The 26,675-nt window shown below is 43.3% G+C and overlaps 1 protein-coding gene across 2 annotated transcripts in view; it reads left to right on the forward strand.

Annotated features, from left to right (window-relative positions):
- LOC130166434 (protein piccolo-like) overlaps nt 1–26,675 on the forward strand; it is a 58,658-nt gene that overhangs the window by 1,836 nt on the left and 30,147 nt on the right. The window contains exons 1-3 of one of the 2 annotated variants that reach the window (XM_056372038.1): nt 14,756–14,957; nt 23,184–25,204; nt 25,363–25,782. In XM_056372038.1, coding sequence (XP_056228013.1) covers nt 23,483–25,204; nt 25,363–25,782 — 2,142 coding nt within the window. In that variant the 5' untranslated portion in view covers nt 14,756–14,957; nt 23,184–23,482. Of the gene's footprint in view, nt 1–14,755; nt 14,958–23,183; nt 25,205–25,362; nt 25,783–26,675 lie in introns of those variants that run through there. The other variant, XM_056372039.1, reaches the window with a different exon arrangement.

The raw sequence follows: 26,675 nt of genomic DNA on the forward strand, positions 1-26,675 counted from the left end.
CCTGAACCCAGACTGGGAGCTGGTTCTACAGGAGAGGAGCCTGATAGCTGAAGACTGTTGGAAACTCTAGGGATCACAGGTAGTGCAGTGTTTTCAGTGAGATCTGCTGCGGAACTGTACTGTGTCCTACTGACAGGTGTTTCTATTATTCTGACCCTCCTCCATTATCAAAGCACCGGTGTACCCTCTATATAAAAGGGAGCACTTAAATCACACATCGGATCTTGATGAACTTTCTGTGTGTAGATTGCAGCTTCATTTGCCACAAACCTTTGTAAACTTATTACTACACACTTGGACAGCAGCCCCCCCCCCCCCCCCCCCCCCCCCCCCTCAGCAGTGTTACCTGCAGCAGAGGGAGGAGGACGGAGGGGATGACCGATAGTGACCTTTGTCTGTGTTTTTCATTCCGCTTGACTCAGCAAAACTGTACATGCACACACTTCAATATTGCTTTATGTTTCGCAGGTCACATCATCATCCCAGTATTGAACAGTGTCATCGCACATCGCAAATTTTCCTCATATCATGCCACTGTGAGTCAGTATTTGGTACAGTCCATTTGTGCAGAGGGGGGATCAAGAATTAGTTAAAACTCCTGATTAAATCTTTGAAACTTGTGAAAGACAAGCTGAGGCAATGTGTGCTGCATTGATGGGTGAAATTGAGCGAGTTTGAGTGTTTAAGTTCAAGTATCAGTCTGTATAAAGTATATGTGAGTGGTTCAGGTGCGCTCCATCGCTCTGCTCCCTGCTCCACTCCAGCTCCACCCCCTCACCTGCTCTGTCTCTACATCCTCTACAGGTTCTCATTCCTGTCCAGGAGGTGAACCACAGACCATATGTGTTTTCATTTAACAGGAAAACACTCTCGCCATTAATCAGATTGTGAATCAGTCTGCTCAAAATTCAACAGGTGGCCATTAGTGCTCTAATACTGGCATCTAATGTGCACTTAGACAAACACACCACATTAAATGAATATGTCAATTATGATATTGAAGTTCAATTTTTCTATTAGATATTAATTATGTCAATATTATTTATATGACATTATTATTGTTAATAATGTCATAAAATATTCCTAACCTCAATTCATAGGTTGAATGGGGAATTGTTTCTTCCCTTGAAATGATGTAGGGTTTCCCCTCAGAAATTGATGAAGTGGTAGCACCCAAATTTAAACGCCTTCAGATTTCCAAATTAGCCTGTTAACACGGCATTTTCTGTCGTCTTAAGACATGCAAATTTGACATCTTAACGCGGAAGTCAAAATCCGACCAATCCACATGCCATATGTAGAGGCTGTACACCTGCGGAGGCTGTCCACCTGTACAGCCTGTTCACCTGTACAGACTGTTCACCTGTAGAGGCTGTACACCTGTACAGCCTGTTCACCTGTACAGACTGTTCACCTGTAGAGGCTGTACACCTGTACAGCCTGTTCACCTGTACAGACTGTTCACCTGCAGAGGCTGTACATCTGCAGAGGCTGTACACCTGTACAGACTGTTCACCTGTACAGATTGTTCACCTGCAGAGGCTGTACACCTGCAGAGGCTGTACACCTGTACAGATTGTTCACCTGCAGAGGCTGTACACCTTTACAGACTGTTCACCTGCAGAGGCTGTACACCTGCAGAGGCTGTACACCTGTCGCAGGGTAACTTCACTGGTCAGACTGTAAGTTTGTAATCAAATCAAAATCCATTCATCTCTCTTAATTAAATACAACAACCAGACTCAGTGATCACATGACTGGGCACCAGGCCATTCAATGATATGTATACTTAAAGAATAAAACTTGATTAAAGAACAAAGGTGTTAAACTGAATTAGGGTTTATATGTGAAAATCCAAGGAACAAAACCACTATAAAACTTCCACTAGCACTATAAAAGACAACAACGCAAAACCTGACAGAAAACAGTGAGTACATGTGTTGATGACATCTGCACTGATTATTATTAGTACTGAATACACTTATTAGTCATAATAGCAGGATATGTTTTTATGGCCTGTACTCAGTCTATATTGACTTTATTCTGACGACAAATCAAGTTAGCCTAAATGATCATTTGTTCTTCAAACTGTTTCTTTTTTCCAGCTGCTCATCAGTGAAGCAGGAAACTGTTTACAGGTAAAAGTCTGACATCATTAGAATTGATAATGTTAGATCAAAATGACACACTGTATTTGTACAGAACATGTCACATGACTTGTTTTCTGGTTGTTGTGGTGTTGGACCTCTGCTCTGGTGACACTGACAAACCTTTACTTGACAGACAGTGACGACAGACTGGGAAAGACGTGCAACGGGTGGTCCAGCCCACCAGGAGTCCAACTAGGGCTCACTGTGCATTTACACCCATGTGGTATGAGCCCTGACCACTGAGCTATCAGAGAGCCCAAAACTGTTTGTTGATTTACACCTATGACACTGGTGTGTATGTACATTTTCTTCAGCTGGCAGCAGAGCTAAATGTCACAGGAGCCAGGTTTCTGCAAGTCTCATCCAGCCACTGCTTGTTCCAGTGCGTGTCTGTTAGTGTGTGTCTGTTAACGTGTATCTGTTAGCATGTGTTGTTAGCGTGTGTCTGTTAGCGTGTGTCTGTTGACATGTCATGATTGGTATTTCTGTGTGTGTGTGTGTGAGTGTGTGAGGTAGTATACTCTCCTCTGCCCAGACTTGTCATTGGGATTTTCAAAGTAAACCTGTTTTGATTGATGGAGCTGTTCTCCACAAGATGAAGAGCTGAACAACTCTGTGATGTTATTGACTCCTGTAACCCAGCCCCAAACCTCCTCATTAGTAATTAACAGTCATTAACCTGTGATTGTACCACAGCTCTGACTGTTTCCTGCCAATCACAGCGAAGCAGGCTGGTTCACACAAACAGTCACACATCAGGATGTGGGCTGCACTGTCAGCTGGACAGCACCTGGTGCTGAAATAGATACCTGGCGGCAAAAACAGTCTCCGTCATGGCAACAGTTACCCACGGATTCAGTTCCTCCTTAGCAATTTTGCCTACAAAATATATGAGCGAGAAACTTAATTTTTTGAAGCAGTGCTTTATTTTGAGCTAATTGGGAATCAAAGTTCACAACATTATGTTGCTCACTTGACAAACAAGAATTATGCTGAGGCCTATGCTCCTGAAACGAGAGAGCACACAGTAGGCTGCAGTAGGGATACAAATGAGATGAAATTCAGTAACTAGGCCTACATTCAAAATATAATCGGACTATTAAATACACAAACAACTGGCTTAGTACTCAGTGGAAAAACTGGCATGTCCCACTGGTGATATGGATGTCACTAATTCTCAGGCAGTTCTCAAGGTTTTTTATGCATCAATCCACTCCTCTCGTGCGTCCTTATTGCATTCAGTGATTAGAAGGTGGACTCACACGTATAAGTGGAGGGGAACATTGTCAGCACGTAAAGGAGAAGTCTCCACTTGGTCGGACTGTGAGAGGGTCACAGACAAAAGCGATGGTGTCCTTTGGGATAGAATAGTCCTCAAGCCTAGAAGTGAAGTTGGCCCGTAGCTGTTTGATGAAGTCCACCATAAGCTTTGTCTCTTGGCCTGGTGCCTGTGTTTTGAGTGTACTGAAGTGTAGGAGCCTGCCGGTTGATATGTCTGACTCTAACAACTCCAGCTTCCTCATGAGTGACTCCAGCTTTTCAAACATGTCCACTATGGTTTTGCCTCTCCCCTGTAGCTGCAGGTTAAGCTGGTTTAGGTGGCCAAATATATTATATTTGCTTAAAAATGCTACATTGGACATGAATTTTTTTGTCTTCCAAAAGAGCAAAGGTGGTCAGCTGCTGCTTTAATCTTGCTCAATCTAAGAAACGCCTTGACCTGATCCAGTGGTGCACAGAGGCGGTCCAACACTTTGCCTTTACTTAACCAGCGCACATCATCATGAAGCACGAGGTCATTGTGGATGGCCACTTTCCCCACAATTTCCTTTAGCTGACCACTGAGCCTGGCGCAAAGGATACTCTGGTGGATGAGGCAATGCAGTCCATGCATTTGAGGGGGCAGCGCCTTCAATTCGCTCACCAGACCTCTGTGCTTTCCCACCATAGCAGGAGCCTGGTCTATCATGATCAGGTTAACCTTCTCAAATGATAACAAATGCAGCCTCAATGCTTCAATTTATTACTTTTGTGCCTCTGCATGGAGCAGAAATTTTGAATGTGCCATGCTTCATCTCGTGGTCTCATCTCGTCTAATATTATATTCTTTCCAAACAGCGACAACTTCATTGCAGATAAGACACACTGGTTTTGCAGGTAGGATGAACACATAGTTGTCTTTCCATTCTTCTTTGTATGCTATATTTTCGCTGTCAACTTTCCTCTTGAGACTTTTAGATAGCTACATTTTCTCTAGCCTGCTAAGTTTAAAAGTTTTGCTCACTCCACTCGCACATAATGTAATATGTACCCAAGGCACGTAAACAATTAAAAAAAAAAGCTATGTTGCTGTGTACATAAGGAGAGGGGTCACTGATGTGAGAGTAAAAGTATGTAAAAAAAAATATTAGAATAAGTTGGTTCATAACAAAGAAGCTGTCAGTCATAAAAATTAAAATCATAACAATTTATCATTCACAATATGTAAAGGGGAAATAAAACAGAGTTTGTTCAGAACATTTTATGATCATGATATCAGGTTTACCAGGATGAGACAGATGACCTGAAGACATGAAGCCTCCAGCATTAACTAAACCCTTCAGACCTTTAGTCCAGTTCTTTGTAGGTTCTTTCAGTAGCAGTTATAGCTTCAGTCTTCTTGAGTCTCTACAGGCTCTGAACCTGGATCTGGACTCAGTCTTTCTGACTGATCCTCTTAGACTCCGTCACATTAATAAACAAACATTATACTTTTACAGTTTTCACTTTATTGATTATTCAGTGTAGACTGATAGGAAATAAATCATTTTAAAATTGTAGTTGTAATCTATGGCAGCATAAAGTGAAGGGGTCTTAAGGTTTAAAACCTTAAACTTTAGTTCACATGACCATGTAAGCTCCAGCCAGTGGCGCATTAGAGGCCTTTTTAAGATCAGAAGTTAATCAGATTATCAAGCTGTTATTATACAGCTCGTTCTCACCGCCACACTCTCTGAAAAAGTGTGGTGGAACTTTACATGTACTGGTGCTGGACTGGACAAAGTCACATGGTTCTGGACAGTGGAGACACAGAGTAAATATTGTTCCACATGAACCAGTTTTTTAAAAAGTTTGATCTTTTGTTTTGTGAAGATACAGCAGATGGATTAAAGCTCCATGTGTGTACATGTAGTTTCCCAGAGGAAAAGAAAATCTGAAAAGAGATCTCATTTATTTCTCCTAGACAACTATGAGATATGAGAGAAACCAAAATTATTTTAAAATTTAAAATTATTACTTATTTCTCTTGTCTCTGTTTTTTTCTCCAGGAGAAAAAGACCCACAAAATCTCAAATTTTGGCAAAAATGTAGTAAATATTTTCCATTGGGCACAATGCTTTTACTGTATGTAAGAATTAGTTTGTAATTTGTGCTTTCTTTTATTCTTGCAGCTGATTTGTTTTAGCATTTGTAAGTTGTTTTTTATTTTTAATTTACATATATTTATTAGGTACACCTGGATAAAACTAGTGCAGTATAATGGAACAGGCCTGCAACACATCCTCCTTCATGTGGATTATAATGTTGGGTATTTACTGAATGTGTCTGAAAAGTGGTGGTTTATTTTAATGTTCATTGTGGAGGCTGTAATTGTAATCGTGGTAATGTTTAAGTGTACTGGGATATACTGAGAAGTGTTCCTAATATTTTGTCAAATCTAATTCATATTAATGGGATGGACAAAATATTAGTAACACCTCTGAGTATAGGGTTTGTTTATATACAGTGGTGTCCAATAGGCTGAGACCACTTTCCCATGTAGCCTCACATATTGCTCCATAGACGCTCTAGTATCGCTCAATTTCATTTACAAAGGAGAGTAAAAGCAGCCATTAAAAACACTGTATCTAGTTCAGCAGGGTATCTCCCTTAAAGGTGTAATGTGTAAGATCTGGCCAGAATTTTTGTTTAAAATGTTCAAAAAATGAACTAACACTATCAATAGTATGTGAAGGAGCCACAGTGATGATGTCATGACCAAGACCTCCATGTATTGTATTTCAGAGATATCTGCTGAAATGAGGATGCTAACCAACTAGCTGCGTCCCGGGCCGTGTTGTAATACCACTTTATGACACTAGATGGTGTGTGAGCCAGTGTCGCATCTAGTCTGCCTTCAGTCCTACGCAGAGGAGCTTCCTCCAGAGCTTGAAGTTATGCTACTGCTCCCGACAAAAAAAAAATAGAATAAAAGCTCCCGACTAGCATCACAGAAACACAGAGATGGCTGAATTGCCTAGAAAGCGATCTTTATCTCCATTCCAAAGGACCGCTCCAACAAGAAACCACATTCAACGGCAAAGAAAAGAAGTAAACAGTAAATCCTGGTGTAGCTTCCCACCACTGGAGAAAGTTCTGGGCGATTAAAGAGATGCAGTTTGATGACTAGCTCACAACTTTTCTTTTACACTGGTGAGTAACATCTAAAGTTGGTCTATAAGAAACAACATTTCAGACAAAATAGAAACTAAAGTGAGACGGAAATGAGAATTTAGAAGAGCAAGCTTTGAGCAGTAAAATTGTATCTCGCTTAAGTATCATGACTTGGCTATGACTCCTATTGTTAGTTACCGTGTCTCATCTATTTCTCCTAGTGGATTTTATGAGAAACATATAAGAAACATATCAGACAAAATAGAAACTAAAATGAGGCTGAAATGAGAATCTCTCCGGAACTATAGAAGAGCAAGCTTTGAGCAGTAAAACTTTCCTCTGGGTTCAGTCTGTACAGTCTCATGCACAGTAAAGTTGTTCAGTGTTTTCTACACTAAGCTGAAACGTGCTGTAACATGACGGCCAGGATTTAACTCACTTCAATATTCAGTGCTCGTTCATGAGGCCACACAGTGTTTAACAGGTTCACTGCCACATCTCAGGCAGTGAACTTCCTTATTGTGGTGCTCGTGTTACACCCCTGTAAGGGGGGAAATAGAAAGGAATAGAGACACGACAATAAAAATAGAGACAGGGCTTCTAGTCCAAACTGTAGTGAACGAGCAACTAAAATTTTTATTGATTTGCTCGTCTGAGTAAAAAGATAAAGATCTATCTAAATCTTTATCTTTTTTTTTTTTTTTATTCTTTTGTTTCTTCTGTCCCATTTTTGGCACTTAACTAGTCCTACAGTTTTTGTGCTACAGAATCAAAACATGCAGCTTTTTCAGGAGATTATTTTTCTTATTTGTATTATTAATAATTTTTTGAAATGTTAAGCTTTTAATATTTTTTTGCCATTCAAATGAATTTAGTTGAATGTTCAAATGTTCAAAACTTCAGCCTCTTTGAACTTGAACTGCTTAAGCAGACTTTCAGCTACAGACTTAATTCAAACTTTAAACTGTTCACAAGACTTTCAGATATTTGGCTATTATTCAACTTTTTAATATCCTCAACCGTTTCTTACTCATCACAGTTTTAGTTTTATGCTTTTTTTTTTTAGATTTTTGGCATTTATAATGGGCGTCTATTGCGCTTAACAAGCAGAGACTAGAGTGGATGACATCACAGCTAGAGTGGGAGAAGCTCTAGAACAAAAAATTCTGTGTAACTCGTCCTTCTGGCCGCATATATCAGTCTTCACACATCATTTCTTCCTATGTAGTAGACAAATTTGTGCTATTTCATAGAAAGTGTCTACATAAGCGCAGAAACTCACAGAATTTGAACAGTGAGCCTCAAATTGATGGCAGTAACCTCCACCTCTCCCATAGACTGCAATACAAATTCAGGAGCTGATTTCCTGAGAGAAGCAGAGCTGACCCTTTTTTGTAACTCGCTCCTGTTTTCACATTCAGACTGGACAGTACAACAGTAAATACAGCAACAGACATATTGGAGTTAAGAGAGCCATGTTAACTTTCTTTCCGTGACTGTAATTTTTGGCTGAGTTATGGTTTTTTAGGGATACAGTAATTAAATTAGACAATCTCTTCAACTGCTTTTGTGCTATCTGAGATAATAGTTTCAATATTGAAGCCATTTCTATCATGGTAACCAATTTCATTATTGTGGGCATAATGTATATGATGATGAATAAGATGTTCAGGCAATGGGTTTCTTACCAGACTACGAAGAGGAGTATGTTGATGTGTTGTTGTAGAGTCCTCTTGTCATAAGAGTAATAGATGTTCCCAAATGTTATTTGCCAATACTGTGGTACCGTTACGACTTCGGTGAAGACCATCCCTTTTGAACAATGCAGGCCTCCCCCAAAAACATTCTCAGTTGTCAATAAGGTCTACGGTATTTGCAAGGCACCAGTTTTTTAGCCAATCATTTAGAGAAAGCAGGCGACTGAAAGTTTCACAGCCACGGTTGTATACAGGGGGTGGGCCAGATATGAATCTGTGGACAGAAGATTTTATCATGCTGTGTAGTGAGATAAAATCTCTTTTGAGGATCTCTGATCTTCTTAACCTGATGTCATTTATCCCGGCATGAATAATAACAGGAGCAGTGTTGTCTGTGTTTATAGACAGGATTACGTGTGCTATATCAGAGACAATGTTTGAATTAAAGGGAGGAACACTTGGATTAAGAGCCAATTGTGACAGCCTAACTAGATAGCATTGAATACATGGTATTCACATGCCGAACTGAGGTTCTTACACTTCCTACAGGATAAGTTACACTGGAATGATTAGCAACAACAGCAAGCTCTTAATGTAAGACTAAGGCTTAAGTGGTATTAATAGCTGGAGGATGTCTCAAATTGCTTCAGATAAATTTGATAAAACCAATTCTCACCACAGTGTGCTTGTTTGTAAGTACACCTGGACGTTTACTCCTGTGATGGACTAAAGTTTTAATTATGAATATTTGCCAACAGTACTTAGCCTCAGACAGGGCACAAATGTGTTGGCCTTTATTGGCTATCATAAAGTAAGAAAATATATTAAATAATACATTTAAAATTAATTAAAGTTCTCGGTGGCACCATCCTAAAAAAGGCAAGAATAGCCAATATCGAATCAGTCTCAAGTTATTACTATTAAACTCTGATAAATAATTAACTTAATAACAATAACCAAAATTACCAAATAAACAGCAAGTAAAAGTTGAAGGAGCGAAGTTCTACTGAGTGGAGGTTGGCAATATTCACACTAGTGCAACATTAAACACACCAGTAGTTATACTTACAGATGTATTTTCAATGTAACAAGGTAAAACATACAATGTCTACTCTAAAGTATATACAGGTGTGTGTGTGGGTGTGTGTCTGTGGGGATGCAGACAAAGACAATATGGCCCATTCAAAAATGGTTGCTGTGACCACATGGCATGAACATGAAAGACTAAAGAAGATGGTGGTAGACAAAGAAACTACTCATAATGGCCGCTGACACCACATGGTGTGTGCTGGAGGAAAGGTATGATTTTCTTTGTTAGCCTAGATTATGTAGTCTAAAGGTACCAGGTTACAGAGAGAAGGTTAGCTGCATGCAGGCCCTAGGACTGAGAAGTGCTACAGGTATGTGTGTTAACATACAAGTACCAAATTAACTGTGTGACTAACCACAACCAAAGCGAACATTGCAACCACAAGCAAAGTGAATACATTTACCAAACATGTAAGTGTACTTTGGCAAAGGTTAATAATTCTGTTGCTTAGCTGTGCTTTGCTGTGCTGTGCTAGGTGAAGTTATGCCCAGTCAGTTAACGTTACCCAGTCCCTGGACCAAAGAAAGGTCCTTTCCAGTGTTCTGGTAAAGTCTAGTGAGTTTGTGTTGCTTCCTGATGGAGTGAAGTCCTGTCTGGCCCTGTGGCCTCTGTGTTCTTCTCACAGAGTTAGCTGTTCTTTGCTAACTCTGCTGTTGAGGAGAAGAGTGTTGCAGTCTTGCAGGCCTGCAAGAGAGCTGTTGTCTCATGTAGCAGGGCTGACCTGGGCTAGGAGCCTTGTTGCTCCTTGAAGAGGTCCAGAGAGAGAAGAGGATCTGCTGATCCTGAGCAAGAAAAGAGAGAAAAAAAAGAAGGGGATCTGATTTTGTCTGGTGACACCCTGGTGGGTGTCGAGCCCTGACATTGTCTTGTAATAAAGTCAGTGTTATCATGTGAGCTCATGGTTACCTTCAGTCACATCCAGCAGACACATATGTGCTGCTGTGTGTCAAGTCAAGTCTAATGTTCACTTCTTTTGAATATATTGAAAATATCTGTCTCTATAACTTAATACATGTTTGTCTTCTGCAGAGGCAGTTGTTAACATTGTCTGTTTGCTGTTGTCAGTTAGTGTCTATGATGTGATGTTCTGTCATGTGTACAGACTGTAATTCAGTCTCTCTCTCTATCTCTCTCTCTGACACAGCAGCTATGTGACATGCAGTCATCTCACTAGTTTTACTGGGCCAGTGGATTGCTCAATCACCCGAGTTCTATACAGTGGAGTGTTTGCTGCAGGGACTCAGTGGTGTGTGATGATGTAATCAGCGTACTGACTCACAGTTTGGTTACTTGTGTGAGTTTGTGATGTATTCAACTGTGGTGCAATGAACATATATTAAGGATTTTATGGCTTCGGTTTAATAATCGTGTTGTTGTGTGGGTCTGTATTGTATGTTTTTGTCATTCTTTTGAATGTGATGAAATGTTACTGAACACAGTGACTTCACCGGAGCAGAGTACGACAGAACTTTATCAGCCCATAAAACAAGATGAATAGTGACTGATCAATATCAGTCAGTCAGGTCAACCAATTGATCCAGCTGACTGGCCATTAGTTTTATCTGATTAATTCAGGACAGCCTTAGTAGGTAGAGGGCCATTTCAGGTTAGCCCAGATTTCACATTTCCCAGAAGAGAAGATGGCAAAACCTTCCATCATCATTATTTCTACAGAACATTAGTGAATGGGGAAAAGATAAAAGCGGACCTGGCTTATCTACTCAAGAAAAAACGATTCCCTTCACTGCTTTTGCTGCAAGTCGTTCTGAAAGAAGGAGTACAAATTAATGACAGGGGGACTATCAAATTGGACAAACTAAGGCATACTTCTGGAAAGTCACGAAAAAGCAGTCCAGAGCACACAACCCATATGGCAACCTGGAAAGATTTTGAACTGCGTCTGCATACAGGAAGTACTGTAGACCAAGCTGAAAGGACACTTTTAGAGGCTGAGATGAGGCGCTGAAGAGATATCGTGACTTGGAATCTCAATACAATACAGCTTTTAGCTGAGAGAAATCTTGCATTGAGAAGAGGAGAGGTGGAGCTTCTCGCCAAATTTGAGTCATTCCAGGTATCTTGGAAATGTTGCTTCAATCAGTGGGAAGATGTTGGACACGATGGTGACTGAGATTAAAAAGTCCAAATATTATTCAATCATTATGGATTGTACTACTGACATAAGCCATCAAGAGCAGATGTCAGTCTTCATAAGGACCGTCAAAATGGACGAAGCACCGGAAATCAAGGAACACTTTATAGGATTTCTTGGGGCTTCCCAAACAAAAGTTATTGGTTTGTCATCTTTGATTTTGAACAAGCTTAGGGAGCTGAATATTCCATTTACTGACTGCAGAGGACAGTCGTACGATAATGGTGCTAACATGAAGGGGAGAAGGGGCAAAAACATCACTGACTAGTTATAGAGACGCTTGCTGCAGTTCAGGCCTCTGCTAAAGACGTGTGAGGAAATGAATGTGGAGGCTGTGCTGAAAGAGAAAAGACTAAAAGCCTATTGTAGATGTCATGAAGAGGCTACAAACTGCATTCTTTAATATGATTGTTGACACCATCATTGAATACTGAAAGGATGGGTTTGAAACACTGGGTTAACTGCGAGCCAGGTTTGGAGTGCTGCTCAACTTCTTCAAATTGTACAACCAGTGTGACAACCTCCGAAGCACATTAAGCACTAGGGATGAAGGTGACATTGATGGAAAGGAGCTGGCTCTGGAAATTAGCAGCTTGCCGAGCCCGCCTTCTGTTGACATGACAGCACCGGAGCGTCTTTCTTTCATCCATAAAAAACACTCGAAGGAACTGTATTCCAATCTGTGGATTGCCTGCACTCCTCCTGTGACTGTGGCCTCAGCAGAGAGGAGCTTCTCAAAGCTGAAGCTCATCAAGTCCTACCTGAGCTCATCCATGGGACAGGATCGCCTCACTGGTCTTATCATAATCAGCATCAATCATGAGATTGGCAAGCAGCTGTCATATGATGACATCATTGACAACTTTGCTTCTAAAAAAGCCAGGAAGCAGAAGTTTTGAGGAGAGGGGGTCGGGAGAGAATTTTTATGATGAGTTATGTTTCATGTTTAAGAACTTTCTTTTTTTTTGGGCCTTTTATGCCTTTGTTGACAGTGCAGTAGAGAGAGACAGGAAATGGGGAGGCAGACATGACATGCAGCAAAGGGCTGTCCGAGACGGGACTTGAACCGGGGCCAACTGCAGCGAGAACCTTGGCCTCTGCACACGGGGCGGTTGCTCAACCAACTGAGCTACTCGACGTCCTGTTTAAGAACTTTTGTTTACCTTTTGTTATCATTTTCTGTAGGTTTAAATTGCTTGGGTCAACTTGAGATTTTCATGAATCTAGCCTGTTTTCCTCTTGAAGTGTAACAGATCGATGCATCTCCACAGATCATCCTAAAGGGTTTGGAATCCCCCTATCGTAGTTTGACAAAATAGGGGCCCCCAAACAGCCTCTTGCATAGGGCCCCCAAAAAACTACAAACGGGCCTGTCTGTGGTTTGTGTGTGTGTGTGTCTGTGTGTGTGTGTGTGTGTGTGTGCTGTGTATCTGCAGCCTTGCCTCTCCTGGGGAGCAGAGAGCAAGGCAGAGGACAGAGAAGCAGTGCGGTGATTTAGGGAACAAAATATGGCAGTTAAGATTGACTGGTCGCCACAAATAAATCAATGTATGGAAAACAATTCGACGACATAAAATATTGACGTTAGCAGGGCTTAAAGTATTCCAGCACCGTGCTGGATCTCCGGCGTAATGCTGTGAGAGAAAAAATGAAAAGTCAATACACTTGGGAATTTGTTGTGGATGCGGTTTATCATGTTCGAGGTAATAAATTTCACCTACCAATGGTATGAGAGGAACGCAGCTCTCGCTCTCAACCTAACCAGACACTGAACCTAAGCAACTTTACTAGCCAATCAGAATCAGAGTGGGGTGGGTCTTGGCAACACTGGCAGTGTTGGATCAAAAAGTACGTGTGTGCACATTCATTGCTGAACATGATCTGTCCTTCACAAATTTCCTTCTTGATTTCACTTTAAACTCCTGTTCACCAGTTCTTTGAACACTTCAATGCTACTGTATTTCCCATTATTAGCTGTTTTTCAGAAGGAAACACTTAAACGTTGCTATAGTATTGCAGTATTGTTTACGGGTGTCTTTTACATTGCACACTTATAGAAAATAGAGAAAAATGGTCCGAATTATAATTATCCAGAAGTTTTCAAAGTTGCTCGCACTTTAGAACTGTTGCACTGTTACTGTTGACATAGAGTGCCCCCCCCCAACATTTGAGGCTCAGGATTTCTTTTTTACTTTTAGTCCTGCGTTAGGAGACTAACATGTCTCAAGAGACTTACTGTGAACTTCTTTACCTCTTATTGAACAGATGTAGGACTTAGTTCTTACTATACAGTCTGTACTGAGGCTTCAGTCTGATCTCTCACTCTGGATAATAGCTTCAGTAAATGTAATGTGATTTATGACAGTATCACATGATCAGAGAGTGACTGGATCAGCCAGTGTGTGTGTGTATGTGTGTGTGTGTGATGTTTAAAGTGTGGACATTCAGGCTGCAGGACGTTCTGAGAGTGTGTGTGAGCATCATTATTAATGTGGTGCAGACCACCATCAGCTGTCCAGTGCACTGACCACAGATCTGATATATTATATATTGCTCCCCTCTGCTCCCCTCCTCCTCCTCCCTCACAGTACAGGGGTCTCTCTTTCCTCTTCAGTCTGAAAACCTCCCTCTGCAACCACAGGGAGGGGCCAGTGATGCTTAGCAACAGCCAACCCTGTTCAGGACTTGCCTCTCCTACGTTTTTTGGGAGTGGAGGGTGGACCCTGACCGGAGTAAGGTTACCTGGTACACACACACACACACACACACACACACGCACGTTTTCCTTCACACTTCCTGTCAGTTCTATGTGTAAACACAGACCTGGGACTGACAGTCCCCTCCCACACTAGACCTTGAGGAAGGTGTGTGTGTGTGTGTGTGTGTGTGTGTGTGTGTGTGTGTGTGTGGTGTGTGTGTGTGTGTGTGTGTGTGTGTGTGTGTGTACGTGCGTGCGTGCGTGCGTGTTTGTGGTAGTTGAGGAATGTCTCCCTGTTTCCCTCTTGCCATAGTTCTGTGCCAGAAACAGCAGTTTGCACTAAGTGTGTATGACACACACACACACACACACACACACACACACACACACACACACACACACACACACACACACACATTCACTGCAGCACTGAGCAGCATGCTCGTGTTTCAGAACCAAAGAGGGAGGTGTATCCCTCCCTCCCTCCCTCTTATGTCTCCTCCCTCCTCCTCTCAGCCACCATCACAGGCTGCAGTCTTCCCTTCCCTGTGTGCTCACACACACTCACTCAGCAGTGATGGGGCAACATTAGAGGCATGAACGTGTAGTGCAGTGCAGCTGGAAGAGTGTGTGTGTGTGTGTGTGTTTGTGTGTGTGAGGACAGACAGCTCTGTGGATGCCAGTCTGAGCTGAAGGAGCCTGGGGGATCTTGTGCTGGATGTTTTTGTGTCGGTGCAGCCTGAGAGGATACAGAAGAGTAAGTTATCGCTGTGGCAAGTTATATACCGGATCATGAACGTTTGTTTTCTCATTCATGTGTGTGTGCTCTGGGATATGTTGCTTCTGGAAATCAAAGGGTCTGTGCACTTTGAAATTTGAGTCTGACTTGTGTCATAGTAGATCATATCCAGCCAACTGTCTTCAATGAACACAATAATTTTCTTTATAGTCAATAGTACAATTATAATTCTTTTTAAACTGTAGTAAATGCTTATTGTATAGTTGTACGTTGTGTCTTTTCCTTTGAGTGCCTGACTGTTTTCTTGTAGGACTTGTGGACTCACTATGTTCAGAATGAGCTGAAGTCTCTGTGCAGGACAGAGTCCTCCACGTTTCATCATCACAAGAACTTTTAATGAAGGGAATCAGAAGGTGATGTCAGGGTGATGATCCTCAGGACAAACTGAAGATACAAACCTCTGATGGAGTCTTTCCTCTGTAGTCTGTGAAGATGGTGGGTTGATGGTTTCCAGATGCTTGGTTGAGATGATTGTAACTGAACCCGTTCATAATGTACAGACAGTCGAAGCATTGTTTCACTGAGCTGAGTGTGGCGGCGCTGTGAATGTGCTTTCACACACAGACCTAGAACTAAATGGCTATGATATTTATTTTGTCCAATCCACATTAATGTTGTTCTGTAGATAAGTCAGGAGCTAAAACAACCAAGTAGCAAACTATATGTCTTTTTACAGTTAAATGTATTTAATGTTGAAGTCATCTCAAGTCTTTTATTTAAAGTAACCAGAGGACAGCCAAACATGTAGTCATGTAGTAGGTGGTAATGTCACGGGACTAACCACTGTGCTCTTCAGGTGAAACGAGTGATGGATTTATACCAGGATGACATAACCAGGTAGTGATGAAGTTCAGCAGCTGGAGCCAAGGCGTCGCTGTTCTCGGAGTATAAACAGGATCACACGGCGGTGTGGGGCAGATACATCTGACGGGTCACTCAGAGGCACAGAGGCCTCGTAGCTGCAGCTCTGGAGGTTACATTCAGACGCTGAAAAAACTGACATTTTTCCAGAAAGTGCGTGTTGGTGCTTACTGAGTCCCTCAGTGCATTGTTTCAGGAATTGTGGTTCATGCAGTAAAAGCGGTGTACAGCTCAGACTGTGTGAACATTTCTGACCATGTAGGGACAGATCATGTGCTCCGCTCCTGTATCAGGCTCTACTTGAGAGCTATTTCAAGAACAGGACTGATGCTGGACGTGTTACAATTGAAACGATCAGAACATAACATATTACATAACATATTACTGTAACATATAACAAAACAGCATAACATATTGCAAGACATAACATATCGTATAACATAACATTACTGTAACATATAACAACAGCATAATATCACATGACGTAACATAACATTTCTGTAACATAACAGCATAACCTATTACATAACAACATGTAACATATTACTGTGACATATAACATAACGTAACTTAACATGCAACATCACATGACATAACATGTAACATAACAACATTTAACATGACATGTAACAGTATAACGTAACATAACATGACAACATGTAACTTTTTTGTGGGTCTTTTGTATTCTGGTGATAAACAGTTACCATCATAGCTTTTTGTTCACTGCTGCAGTGAGGTACATCACTAATGAGTACAAATGAATCGTCATCCACTGTGATGTATCCAGGTATCGATCTGTTTGGATGATGCTCGTTATGTAATAAAGGGTCAGTCCACGTTGTGCTGGTTAACCTGAGGACCAGTCCTGATGGGACTGGCAGCCAGCCAACCAGCTCTGTCTCTGGCTGTAGTAGCTTTGTTATTACTCTGCGCCACGCCGCTCACTGTCCATCAGGATCAGTTCAGAGCAGCCTCCCTCTGTTTTATACACTTCTTCTCGATGCTCGTTAGTCGTCATATCGTTTCCTCCTGTGATCTCTGGAGTGTTCAGCTGCTTTATAGACACAAGGCTGTATTAAATGATATTAGACAATATAATGACATTGATATGCCTGCTGGCTCAGCTCCACTACCGTCCTCTCTGTGGAGTTATAGGGAGAATCAGTTGTGTCCTTTTACACCATCTGAACACACACACCCACACACACACCTCTGCAGTGACTGACGGCAGAATGACACGAAATGGTTATGAAGTCGCACAGTCATATGCATCTCCTCTCACAATGACTCAGCGGTCTGTTTATTTCCATGGCAACCACTGGTGTCTGAGTTGGGGCTGTCCTCTGTGAGTGATGCAGCCGTCTTTCATACTCCACTGTTTTAGCAGCCCTGCTTGCGTAATGTAGCAAAACTGTGTGTGTGTGTGTGTGTGTGTGTGTGTGTGTGTGACTGTGGAGATGTGTGTGCAGTGTGTTAACTGCTGTAATGTGATGCTGTGGAGGAGAGGTGCCTCCTACCTGTTTCTCTTACATCATAAATTCAGGTTCAATCCAGAAGAGAGTTTGACTGGATTTCATTTAAATCTGTCATCAGCTGATTGATCTCCACACTTTAGATCACCTGAGCCTGTCTGTGGACTGTGAAACCACCTGTGTCTCAGGTGTGTAGCCCCGATCCTGTCAGGTGTATGACTCTGATGCCTGATTGGCTGTTGTTGGCTCCGCCTCCGTAGTGCTGATAATGTTCATAATGTCCACAGTAGAGAGACAGCAGCAGTGAAGTAGCTTTAGGCTAGCAAGCTAAAAGCTAATTACATCTCACCTGAGCCTGTGTAGAGGAAGTTGTGTGTCACTATAATAAAACATGAAACAGCTCCTGTGTCGGAATCATCTGACCTGACCAGAGAATAACTTGTGTATATACTGAAGATTTTAGTCCTGGTTCATTTGCCCATGGTTACCGTGGTAACAGTAAGTCTGGTATACCTCTTTACAGTATAACCAGAGCAAACCTGTTGTTTTAATAGAGGTTGACAACAATCATTTCAGCTGTAAAAGTTCATATCTGCTCTGTATCCAGAAGTAAAGTTTCACCGCTGTGTTTTTACTTTGGTCTGATTCTTTAAATGATGATTGGACAGATGGAATCACTGTCCTCCAGTCACTGTACTGACAGTAGTAGTAGTAGTAGTTTGACAGCAGTGACACAGATGATGAAGATACAGCTCATCCTGTGCAGTGAGAGAGGAGCCGCTATACCTGTGTGTCTACCTGCACAATGAGACGTCAGTGGTGAACATGTGTGAGTGTGTGTGTTCTCTAACATGCTCATTTATAACACACCAAACTGTGTGAGTGTGTTCTCCTGTTCATGGCCCAAGTTATTCTCTGTTCACACACCTGCAGGTTCCAGAGCTTTCGGTTTTCAGAGTGAGAATTATTATACCATATATAGTGGACTCATAGTATCCCACAATGCATTGTGAAAAGTAGTGTACAACCGATGGTCACTAACCAAGTAATATATACCATCATGCATTGCGCTTGCGCTGAAAGACAGAAAATAGCTGTTTCCACCGCAGGAACTTTCCCCAGGAACCAGGAAGCTTTTGAGGAACTCTGCGTGTTTCCACCGCAGGAACCAGGGTCTAAATTCAGTTCTGGGGTAATTGATCGACCCCCAAAAAAGTCCCTGATCGGGGAGCAGTACTTTCCAAAGGTTAGTGCTGAATATTTCCGACTGGTCGAGTACTCGCTGCAGTTTATTTCACCTGCCATGTTTAAAAGTCTGTGGTGACGGGCGAGAAAATAAAAAGGTCTGCCTCCTCCCTCGTTAACCCCTCGTTAACCTGTGTGTATGACATCAGCAGGAGGTGATGACATCAGGCAGAATCACTGAGGCGTCACCTTTGACCTCTAGTAAATATGTGAATGTAAAAATCGCTGTGTTGTGGATTTGTTTCTGAGGGTGGATCAGTCTTTACAAACCACCACAGTGTGATGTGGATCCACATCGACCTGGTTCAGTCTTCATGAGAAGCTGCTCTGCTCAGGGAACGTGAAATCAGCTGATTCACGTGCTCACCCCTGTTTATTAGGCCTCCTGTTTTAATTGCTGAACAGCACCTCTTTAATCTCATGTTCACTGGTGTCACTCTCCTCCTCTTCATCTCCTCCTCGTCCTCTTCATCCAGCTCTGGTGTAACCTGCTTGACAAGCATGTCTTGATGCATAGCAGGGTCCCACGGCTGAGGATTAGCCCTGTTATTCACTTCACTGACAGCGGGGCCCCAGGACCCGACGGTGAAGCTGATTGTAACAGGAGTGGATGAGATGTTTGGAGGGTGCAGGGCTGAGCAGGGTCCAGTCAGAGAGCGGGGGCTGCTCACTCTGCCTGATTGTAATGTGGGACAGTCGTTCTCTCCGTTGTTGGACTGGATCATTAAGATTCATTTGTCTGCTCCAGAGTCACAGATGAGAACATGTAAACCAACATGACAGGAGCTGTCATCAGGAGGAGGGTGTGACTGCTGATGGTCATGGACCAGTCTTGTTACTCTTGGATGAAACAACCCAACTCACCCGAGAGCTTTCACTTTCTTCTTACTGCCCTGAAATAACAGGACATAACTATGTTCACTAACTTCCTGCAACAAACCATGTAAACGTTACCGTTGTGTCTCTGCAGCATCCACAGTCAGTGGTGACTCAGGTGTGTGAAGGTATTGACGCTGTGGAGGAAACTGGACTGAACTCATTTAGCTCCACATGAGTGCATGTTCTGTAGGGCTCCCGATTAGATTCGATTCCCGAATCAATTCAGTATTGATTCAGTCAGAGATATTTCAGTTTTTCTTGGATAGGCATGATTGACGTTTGGAAATCCATCAGTGTCTTACATAAACTTAAATGTCAATATGACAATGTTGACCATTTGATTTGTTTTTATTAGCTCTCTTCATGACATACACTTTAGTGACTTTGATTGGATCTTCAAGCTGGATTCTGCGAGCTGTGGATTCGCTCATTCATTATGAATCAGTGTGAGTGTCAGACTGTGACTGTTCATGCTAAATGTCACTGTGAGAACTTCTACACTTGTTTAATGGAGCAGGAGACTTTCATATCACACGTGACTTCAGAATGTGACTGTAAATCCTGATGATGGACACACAGAGGTACTGTATGTTTATAAATGATGATGTCACCTGTCTGGTGCGTTGAAGGTAATTCTACCTGTCTAAAAACACAGATCCAGATATCCTGTGTCAGTGAGGTATTGGTTTCCTGAGTGAGTCACCTGAGCCGCCCAGGGCCCTGCTGTTGTCACTGGAGAACTGAGATGGAGCTGTGTCCTGGATCTGATCGCCTTTATATAGCTGCTCCTCTCTTTTCTCTAACCCTGACCCACATACACAAACACACACGCACGCACGCACGCAGCAGGCGTCAGTCACATTTTCTCCACTTTCTTTTGAAATCTTTCTGCCAAAGATGAAAATCAGAGCATTGAGACTTAAACTGATGATGTCATCATGATGTAATCAGTCAACACTCAAAGACTTGTTGTGATGTTTTTTTTAATAATATGATGAGTGAAATAATCAGTCAACACCATTGAACCAATGACAGTCTCATAAAAACAGATTCAGACAGCCAGGGTTTCATACATCACAAACCGAATGAACCAATCCTGTAAGCTTGTGGGGACGGGGGGCGGGGCTAAAAGAACCTGAAACCTTGTCAGTACAGAGAGCAAGAGTTAGGATTTCCGGCAAGATGGCATGTTGAGCAGTAACTCAAAGCAGAGGATGTGGCAAACTTGTCCCAAATTTGAATCAGCACTTGACTAGAAGCACTCCGACCGTTCAAAATGGAAAACCAAAGTATGATCAAACCGTCCAGGAGGCAGATAAGGTAGAGTGGGCCGACGATCATGACTACGCTGTGGAAGTTAGCTTGGCTTACGAAAGGAAAGACTCTGCTCCCACAACTGCAACTGTGCAACAGTCCGCTCGGTAAGAAAACTAAAGTAGGAGCAGAGAAGGAAGAGGTCTCTAACCTGAACATTCTGGAGGCCATTCAAAGCATGGAAAATAAAATTTGATGATAATGACAACTGGTACAACTTAGGAAACAAGCTAAACAGAGTAGCTGCATGATTGCTAGTTTAACCACAGCAGTCCACTTCAATGCTGAAGAAGTTAGGGATTGCAAGAAAAAAAAAATCAACATGAAGGAAAAGTACATTGAGCACCTTGGTAAAGAAAATAAGGAGCTGAAGTGAAGAATCAGGGACCCCCGAGGTGGAAATGTGGCAGCTTGAAGAAGCCATAAGACATTGCACACAGAGTCAGCTGAAAGGAGGACAACAGGAACAGACACGTAGTCGTATTATTTGCCCGGTGATCTGTCAGGGAGGAAGGATTCACCTGTGTGTGCAAGGAGGGGGGCGTACGCTTCGCGGAAGTGCTGCCGCTGGAGGATAGAAAGGCGAGAAAAAAGTTGTGAAAGTTGAAAGTCATTTATTCATATTACAGTAGTTAATGTTTATGGTCATAGAACTTCTGCCCATAACAAACAAATGTTGGAGAACATCACTAATGCGGTATCAGAGCTCAGACCACTCTACCCGACAGACTTTATTGTAACGGGGGGTGACTGGAATATGACTAGGGATGGGAATTGATAAGATTATATTGATACCAATGCCATTATCGATTCTGCTTATCGAACCGATTTTCTGTGTGGAAAAAAGTAGCGATGGTGCCACCACAGTCCTCGGTCCACCACCGCCATCATCTAAAATGGATCAAATGAGAGAATATTTGTCCAGCATTCGTTTTCATTTAGGTCTTAAGTCAAACAAAGAATCTGTTGTTAAGCCTGGCCTGCATGCGTAAATGTTAACATAGGATAGGACCTACAGTTCTCAATTACCATCCCTAAATATGACACAAGATGAACGGGAATATAGGTGGCCCTCAAAAGTTGAAAGTTATCATCACAATCATACAATTGGAAAAGGTATTATTAGTAGGAATTGCCTGGTAGTTTAAATCCAGAGAAAAAGCAATACCCTGGTGAAATCCTAACGGTGCCTGTAAGTCCAGAATTGATTTCTGGCTTGCTGCTGTTTCGGTAATGGAGCTTGTCTCAGAGACCTCCATTTCCTAAGCCCCATTAACCCATCATTGTATAACAGAAATACAATTCTGTCAATAAATTGGGTATAAGCAAAGGCTACTGGAAATTTAACTTTAATTTAACTCAAGAAAATAAGGACAAAGATAAGAGAAATAATAAATGACATTGCAATCCAAATTAGATGGGATCTGTCTTAAAAGGGCCCAGGGTGCATTTGTGAGATCAAGAGCAAAGTGGATAGAGGATGGGGAAAAGAATACTTCAAATGCAGCAGACATGAAAGTAAACATCAATAAATAAATCAGAAATCAAATACTTGGGTATCACTGTCACCAGAAATAAAGAAGTAAGGGGAGAAGGAAAATGTTCATAAGAATATTGACAAATGTAAAACAAATTTGAACTCATGATTACAGAGGGACACAACTGTATTTGGAAAGGTCCTACTATCTAAGATGGGAAGTCTCTCAAGAGCTATTTGTCCCGTCGTTCTTTTCTTCCTCCCACAGTCCAAAAACATGCATATTAGGCGACTCTAAAATTGCCTGTAGGTGTGAGGCACTTTAACGGAGCTGCTTCACCGACACTAAGACAGATGTTGAGTTTATCGTGATAAATTCATCTGTATGTAGAGTCTGAGGCTCCACTCTGACACGTCTTCTCTGTTTATCAGTGTAACAGTGTGTGTGTGTGCGTGTGTGTGTGTGTGTGTGTTGTCATTCCTGTCATTGTGGTCAGCAACAAACTCAGCCTGCAGAGGGCAGCATTTCTCAACTCTTTACCATCAGTGTACAGCGCCCGGGTTGTTTACAGTGGTTTAACAGGACCAACATAGGAAATAAAGAGTAAGATAATAATGTCGTTAATGAGAGATGTCATGTAAAGTTTCAACACCTTTTTGTGTTTCATCCAAATGTCATTTATTTGGCAAATTTGGCAAAGTTAAATTAACCTGGTGCAAAATAAAGTGTGATGTTCTCTGCTTCTTTAATGTGACCACTGAGGGTTTCTCTGGGTTTCCTTCAGTATTGTTGTCGTTTGCCATGTTTGACAGGAAACAGCTTAATTATTTAGACCTGAAACCAATTCCATTGATTTGATGGATTCAGTTACGCCTTTGTTTTATCAAGCTTGCTGGTTTCATCATTGAATTTTCTGTCTCCTCTCTGTGTTTCAGGTGTTTTCTTCGTCTTCATTTTTCTTTGAAGGTGTGGAAGACGTGGCTGATAAATGGATGGTTTTCTACAGTTCTGAACCAGGACACGATGAGCTCCAGCTCTTTTGGAAGTAACGTTTGTGCAGTAGTAACAGGACTGCAGCTCCATGACTCACTGAAGACATCATGAAAACACAGATGTAGAAATGCACAGCCTGATGGAGGATGAATATTGTATTAAATGTCAGTACAGAGAGAATAAAGAGGATTGAATCTCTGCTCATTGGTCTCTCTCTACCTGCTGCCCCGCCGGACCAGACATGAGTGTTTCTGAGCCCAGTGAGACCCTCCCTGTCAGGGGGACGGCTGGATCCAGCATGAGGCTCCCTCTTCACAGTGCAGGAGATCACAACGGGAATGCTTTCTCCATTTCCTCTTCCTCGTCCTCCTCCTCCTCTTCCTGTCTGGGGGAGTTGTCTCCTGAGTCACTGCGGAGTCTGAGCAGCCTCAGTGGGGGCCGAACCGACAGCCCGCTGGACTATGACATGTTTGAGGTCACCCTGATGACGATGGTGGTGACCAAAACAGACAAACTCACAGACGCTGTGTGGCCGAAGGAGGACGGCGGCGCCGGTGACAATGACGACGTCTCGGTGGGAAAGATACAAATGGCAAAGGAGCTGTCAGAGTCCAATGACAACTCTGTGTCAGTGTACCTGGACGCCAACAGCGGCGAATACTGCCAAGACAGCTGGAACGATAATAACAACCTGACTCTGGCCCTGACGACAAACAGCTGTCACTGTGGCAACAATGATGACCTCAGCAGTGGAAGTGGACGAAAGCACGGCTCCTCCACTCCAGACTCGGACGCCACAGAAATCCCTGGTGACGATGATGATGAAGAGGAGGCTTTGTTTCTGTCTGTGAGTTCTGACATGGCTGTCCGGAGATGCAGCGTGACCCTCATCAGCTCAACAAGTCAAGCCAGCACCAGCCGCATGATCGCAGGTGACTCTGCTGCCATGACTGAGATCCAGACAGAGCGACCTGTGGCTGACGATGAGGGGCCTGAGCCGGTGTCAGAGGGGCCAGAGCCGGTGTTACAGGGGCCAGAGCTGGTGTCAGAGGGGCCAGAGCCGGTGTCAGAGGGTCCAGAGCCGGTGTCAGAGGGGCCAGAGCCGGTGTTACAGGGGCCGGAGCCGGTGTCAGAGGGGCAAGAGACGGTGTTACAGGGGCATGAGCCGGTGTCAGAGGGGCCTGAGCCGGTGTCAGAGGGGCCAGAGCCGGTGTCAAAGGGGCCAGAGCTGGTGTCAAAGGGGCCAGAGCTGGTGTCAGAGGGGCCTGAGCCGGTGTTACAGGGGCCTGAGCGGGTGTTGCAGGGGCCTGAGCCAGTGTTACAGGGAACTGAGCCAGTGTTACAGGGAACTGAGCCGGTGTTACAGGGGCCCGAGCGGGTGTTGCAGGGGCCAGAGCCGGGGTTAAGGGGGCCTGAGCAAGTGTTACAGGGGCCTGAGCTGGTGTTACAGGGGCATGAGCAAGTGTTACAGGGGCCTGAGCCAGTGTCAGAGGGGCCAGAGCGGGTGTTGCAGGGGCCAGAGCCGGTGTTACAGGGGCCAGAGCCGGTGTTACAGGGGCCTGAGTCAGTGTTGCAGGGGCCTGAGTCAGTGTTACAGGGGCCAGAGGTTGACAGTCCTCTGGATCCACCTGTGGACAGCCAGACAGAACCTGCTGCTACTGAGGACCTAAATGAAAACACCCACTCATCATTATCTTCTACAAATCCAGCACAAGAGTCTAAGGAAGCCACGTCACCTGAGGAGGCTGAGAGGTTTGCAGTGGGCTCCAGACCCCCCCAGCCTAACACCAGTCCACCTGCAAGAGCAGCAAAGACCAAACCACCCACCACCAAGTCGACCAACCCCGCTGCCATCAAACCAGCCGGTCTGGAAGCAAAGAGAGTTTCTAAAGCAGACCTGAAAAACATCAAGGCTAAAGTCAGATCAAGGTCCACCTCAACCCCACCTAAAACCCTCTCCCAGGTACTGTAGTACTGTAGTATACTGTAGTGCTGTAGGACTGTAGTAATGTGGTGCTGAGTATACATTAGTAATATACTGTAGTACTGTAGTTTGATTGAAACATAGCTCAGTACTGTACAGCCATGTTCTGTCTAACACTTGATATCTCTCTTCTACAGAACAAATCTGCTCCAGCTAATGGAAAGAAAGCTGCTCCTAGGAAGGAGGGAGCACAGACCGGGGATGAGGGTAAAGGTCAAAGGTCATCTGCAGATCCAGTTAAAGGGCCTGTGTCGCTGAAGCCCATCAGAGCAAAGAGCAGTAGCCTCAGAACCAACCAGCCAGAGAAGAGCAGTGTGGCGGTCAGTCAAACACTCTCCGCTTCCACCGGATCTTTGGGTTGTGAGGAGGCCGAGGACGGACCCCTGGAGCCTCCCTCGAAGGCCGTCCAGGAGGTGCCTGAGACACACAGAACAGCTGTGGAGACAGTACGACAAAGTGAAGATGCTGGTGAAGAGCCAGTGGAGATCCTGAGGGGGGGCGCTGGAGAGGCGGGACTAACAGAGGCCTCGGTGGAGAAACCAAGGAGTCAGAGCAGGGTGAGAACTACAAGCATGTTCACGTTTCTTTAACCTGGGCGTCTCAGCCTCATGCTCCTGTTGACGGTTAAATGTCTCATGATGAGAATCCACAAACAGTTCTGGCTTCAGATTCAGGTTACGCAACAAGTATAATTGAAGAGACTGGAAAAACTGATGAAGTAACAGACACTAATCAGCCGTTTGTCAAATAGCTTTAATTATCTGAAGCCCGGAGCTGTGTTGTTGTGCTTTTGTGTTTTTTATACCAGTGTAGTTTAAAGAGTAACAATGTTGTAGATGAGGGAGTGGTGGTAGCTCTGGTATGTGAGTCGGTGACAGGTTTAAAACCTGCAGGCAGCCTCAGGGGTTGTCTCAGCTCAGGGTGTGTTTAAAACACTCAGCTGTGACACACACGCACACACACACGCACACACACACACACACCTATATCGTTTCAAAATAAGAGCCTCTGTTTCTTGTGTTGTTCTTCAGGGTTCATCTGGGTTCATCTATCCTCTGTTTACTAAAGGGTCACTGTAAAGAGTGGCACAGGCTGTCTGTGATCAGTCCTTGGTGTAAGTACTAAGTAGCACATCTATTGAATAAGTGAAGGAGATCAGGTAAAGCAGTGCAGTGACAGTTCAAAGTGAAAGCTAATTCGTCATGTTATGGTGCACGATCATGCACAGCTTGACATCAGTGGTGGCTCACTATGTGATGAGTCACGTGTTCAGATGATGAGATTCAATTTTTCTGAAGATCTGCTTTAAAGATGTTGCACGTGTGCATTCATTTTCACCATACACCCAGCATCATTTAATGACAGAGCCTCAGTCAGCTGATCTGCCAGCTGAGCGTGTCAACATGTGATTTAGAGTTATTGGTGAGTTACATTAATCCATGAGCTCAGC

Source organism: Seriola aureovittata, chromosome 3 (assembly GCF_021018895.1).
Source record: "Seriola aureovittata isolate HTS-2021-v1 ecotype China chromosome 3, ASM2101889v1, whole genome shotgun sequence".
NCBI classification, from domain to species: domain Eukaryota; kingdom Metazoa; phylum Chordata; class Actinopteri; order Carangiformes; family Carangidae; genus Seriola; species Seriola aureovittata.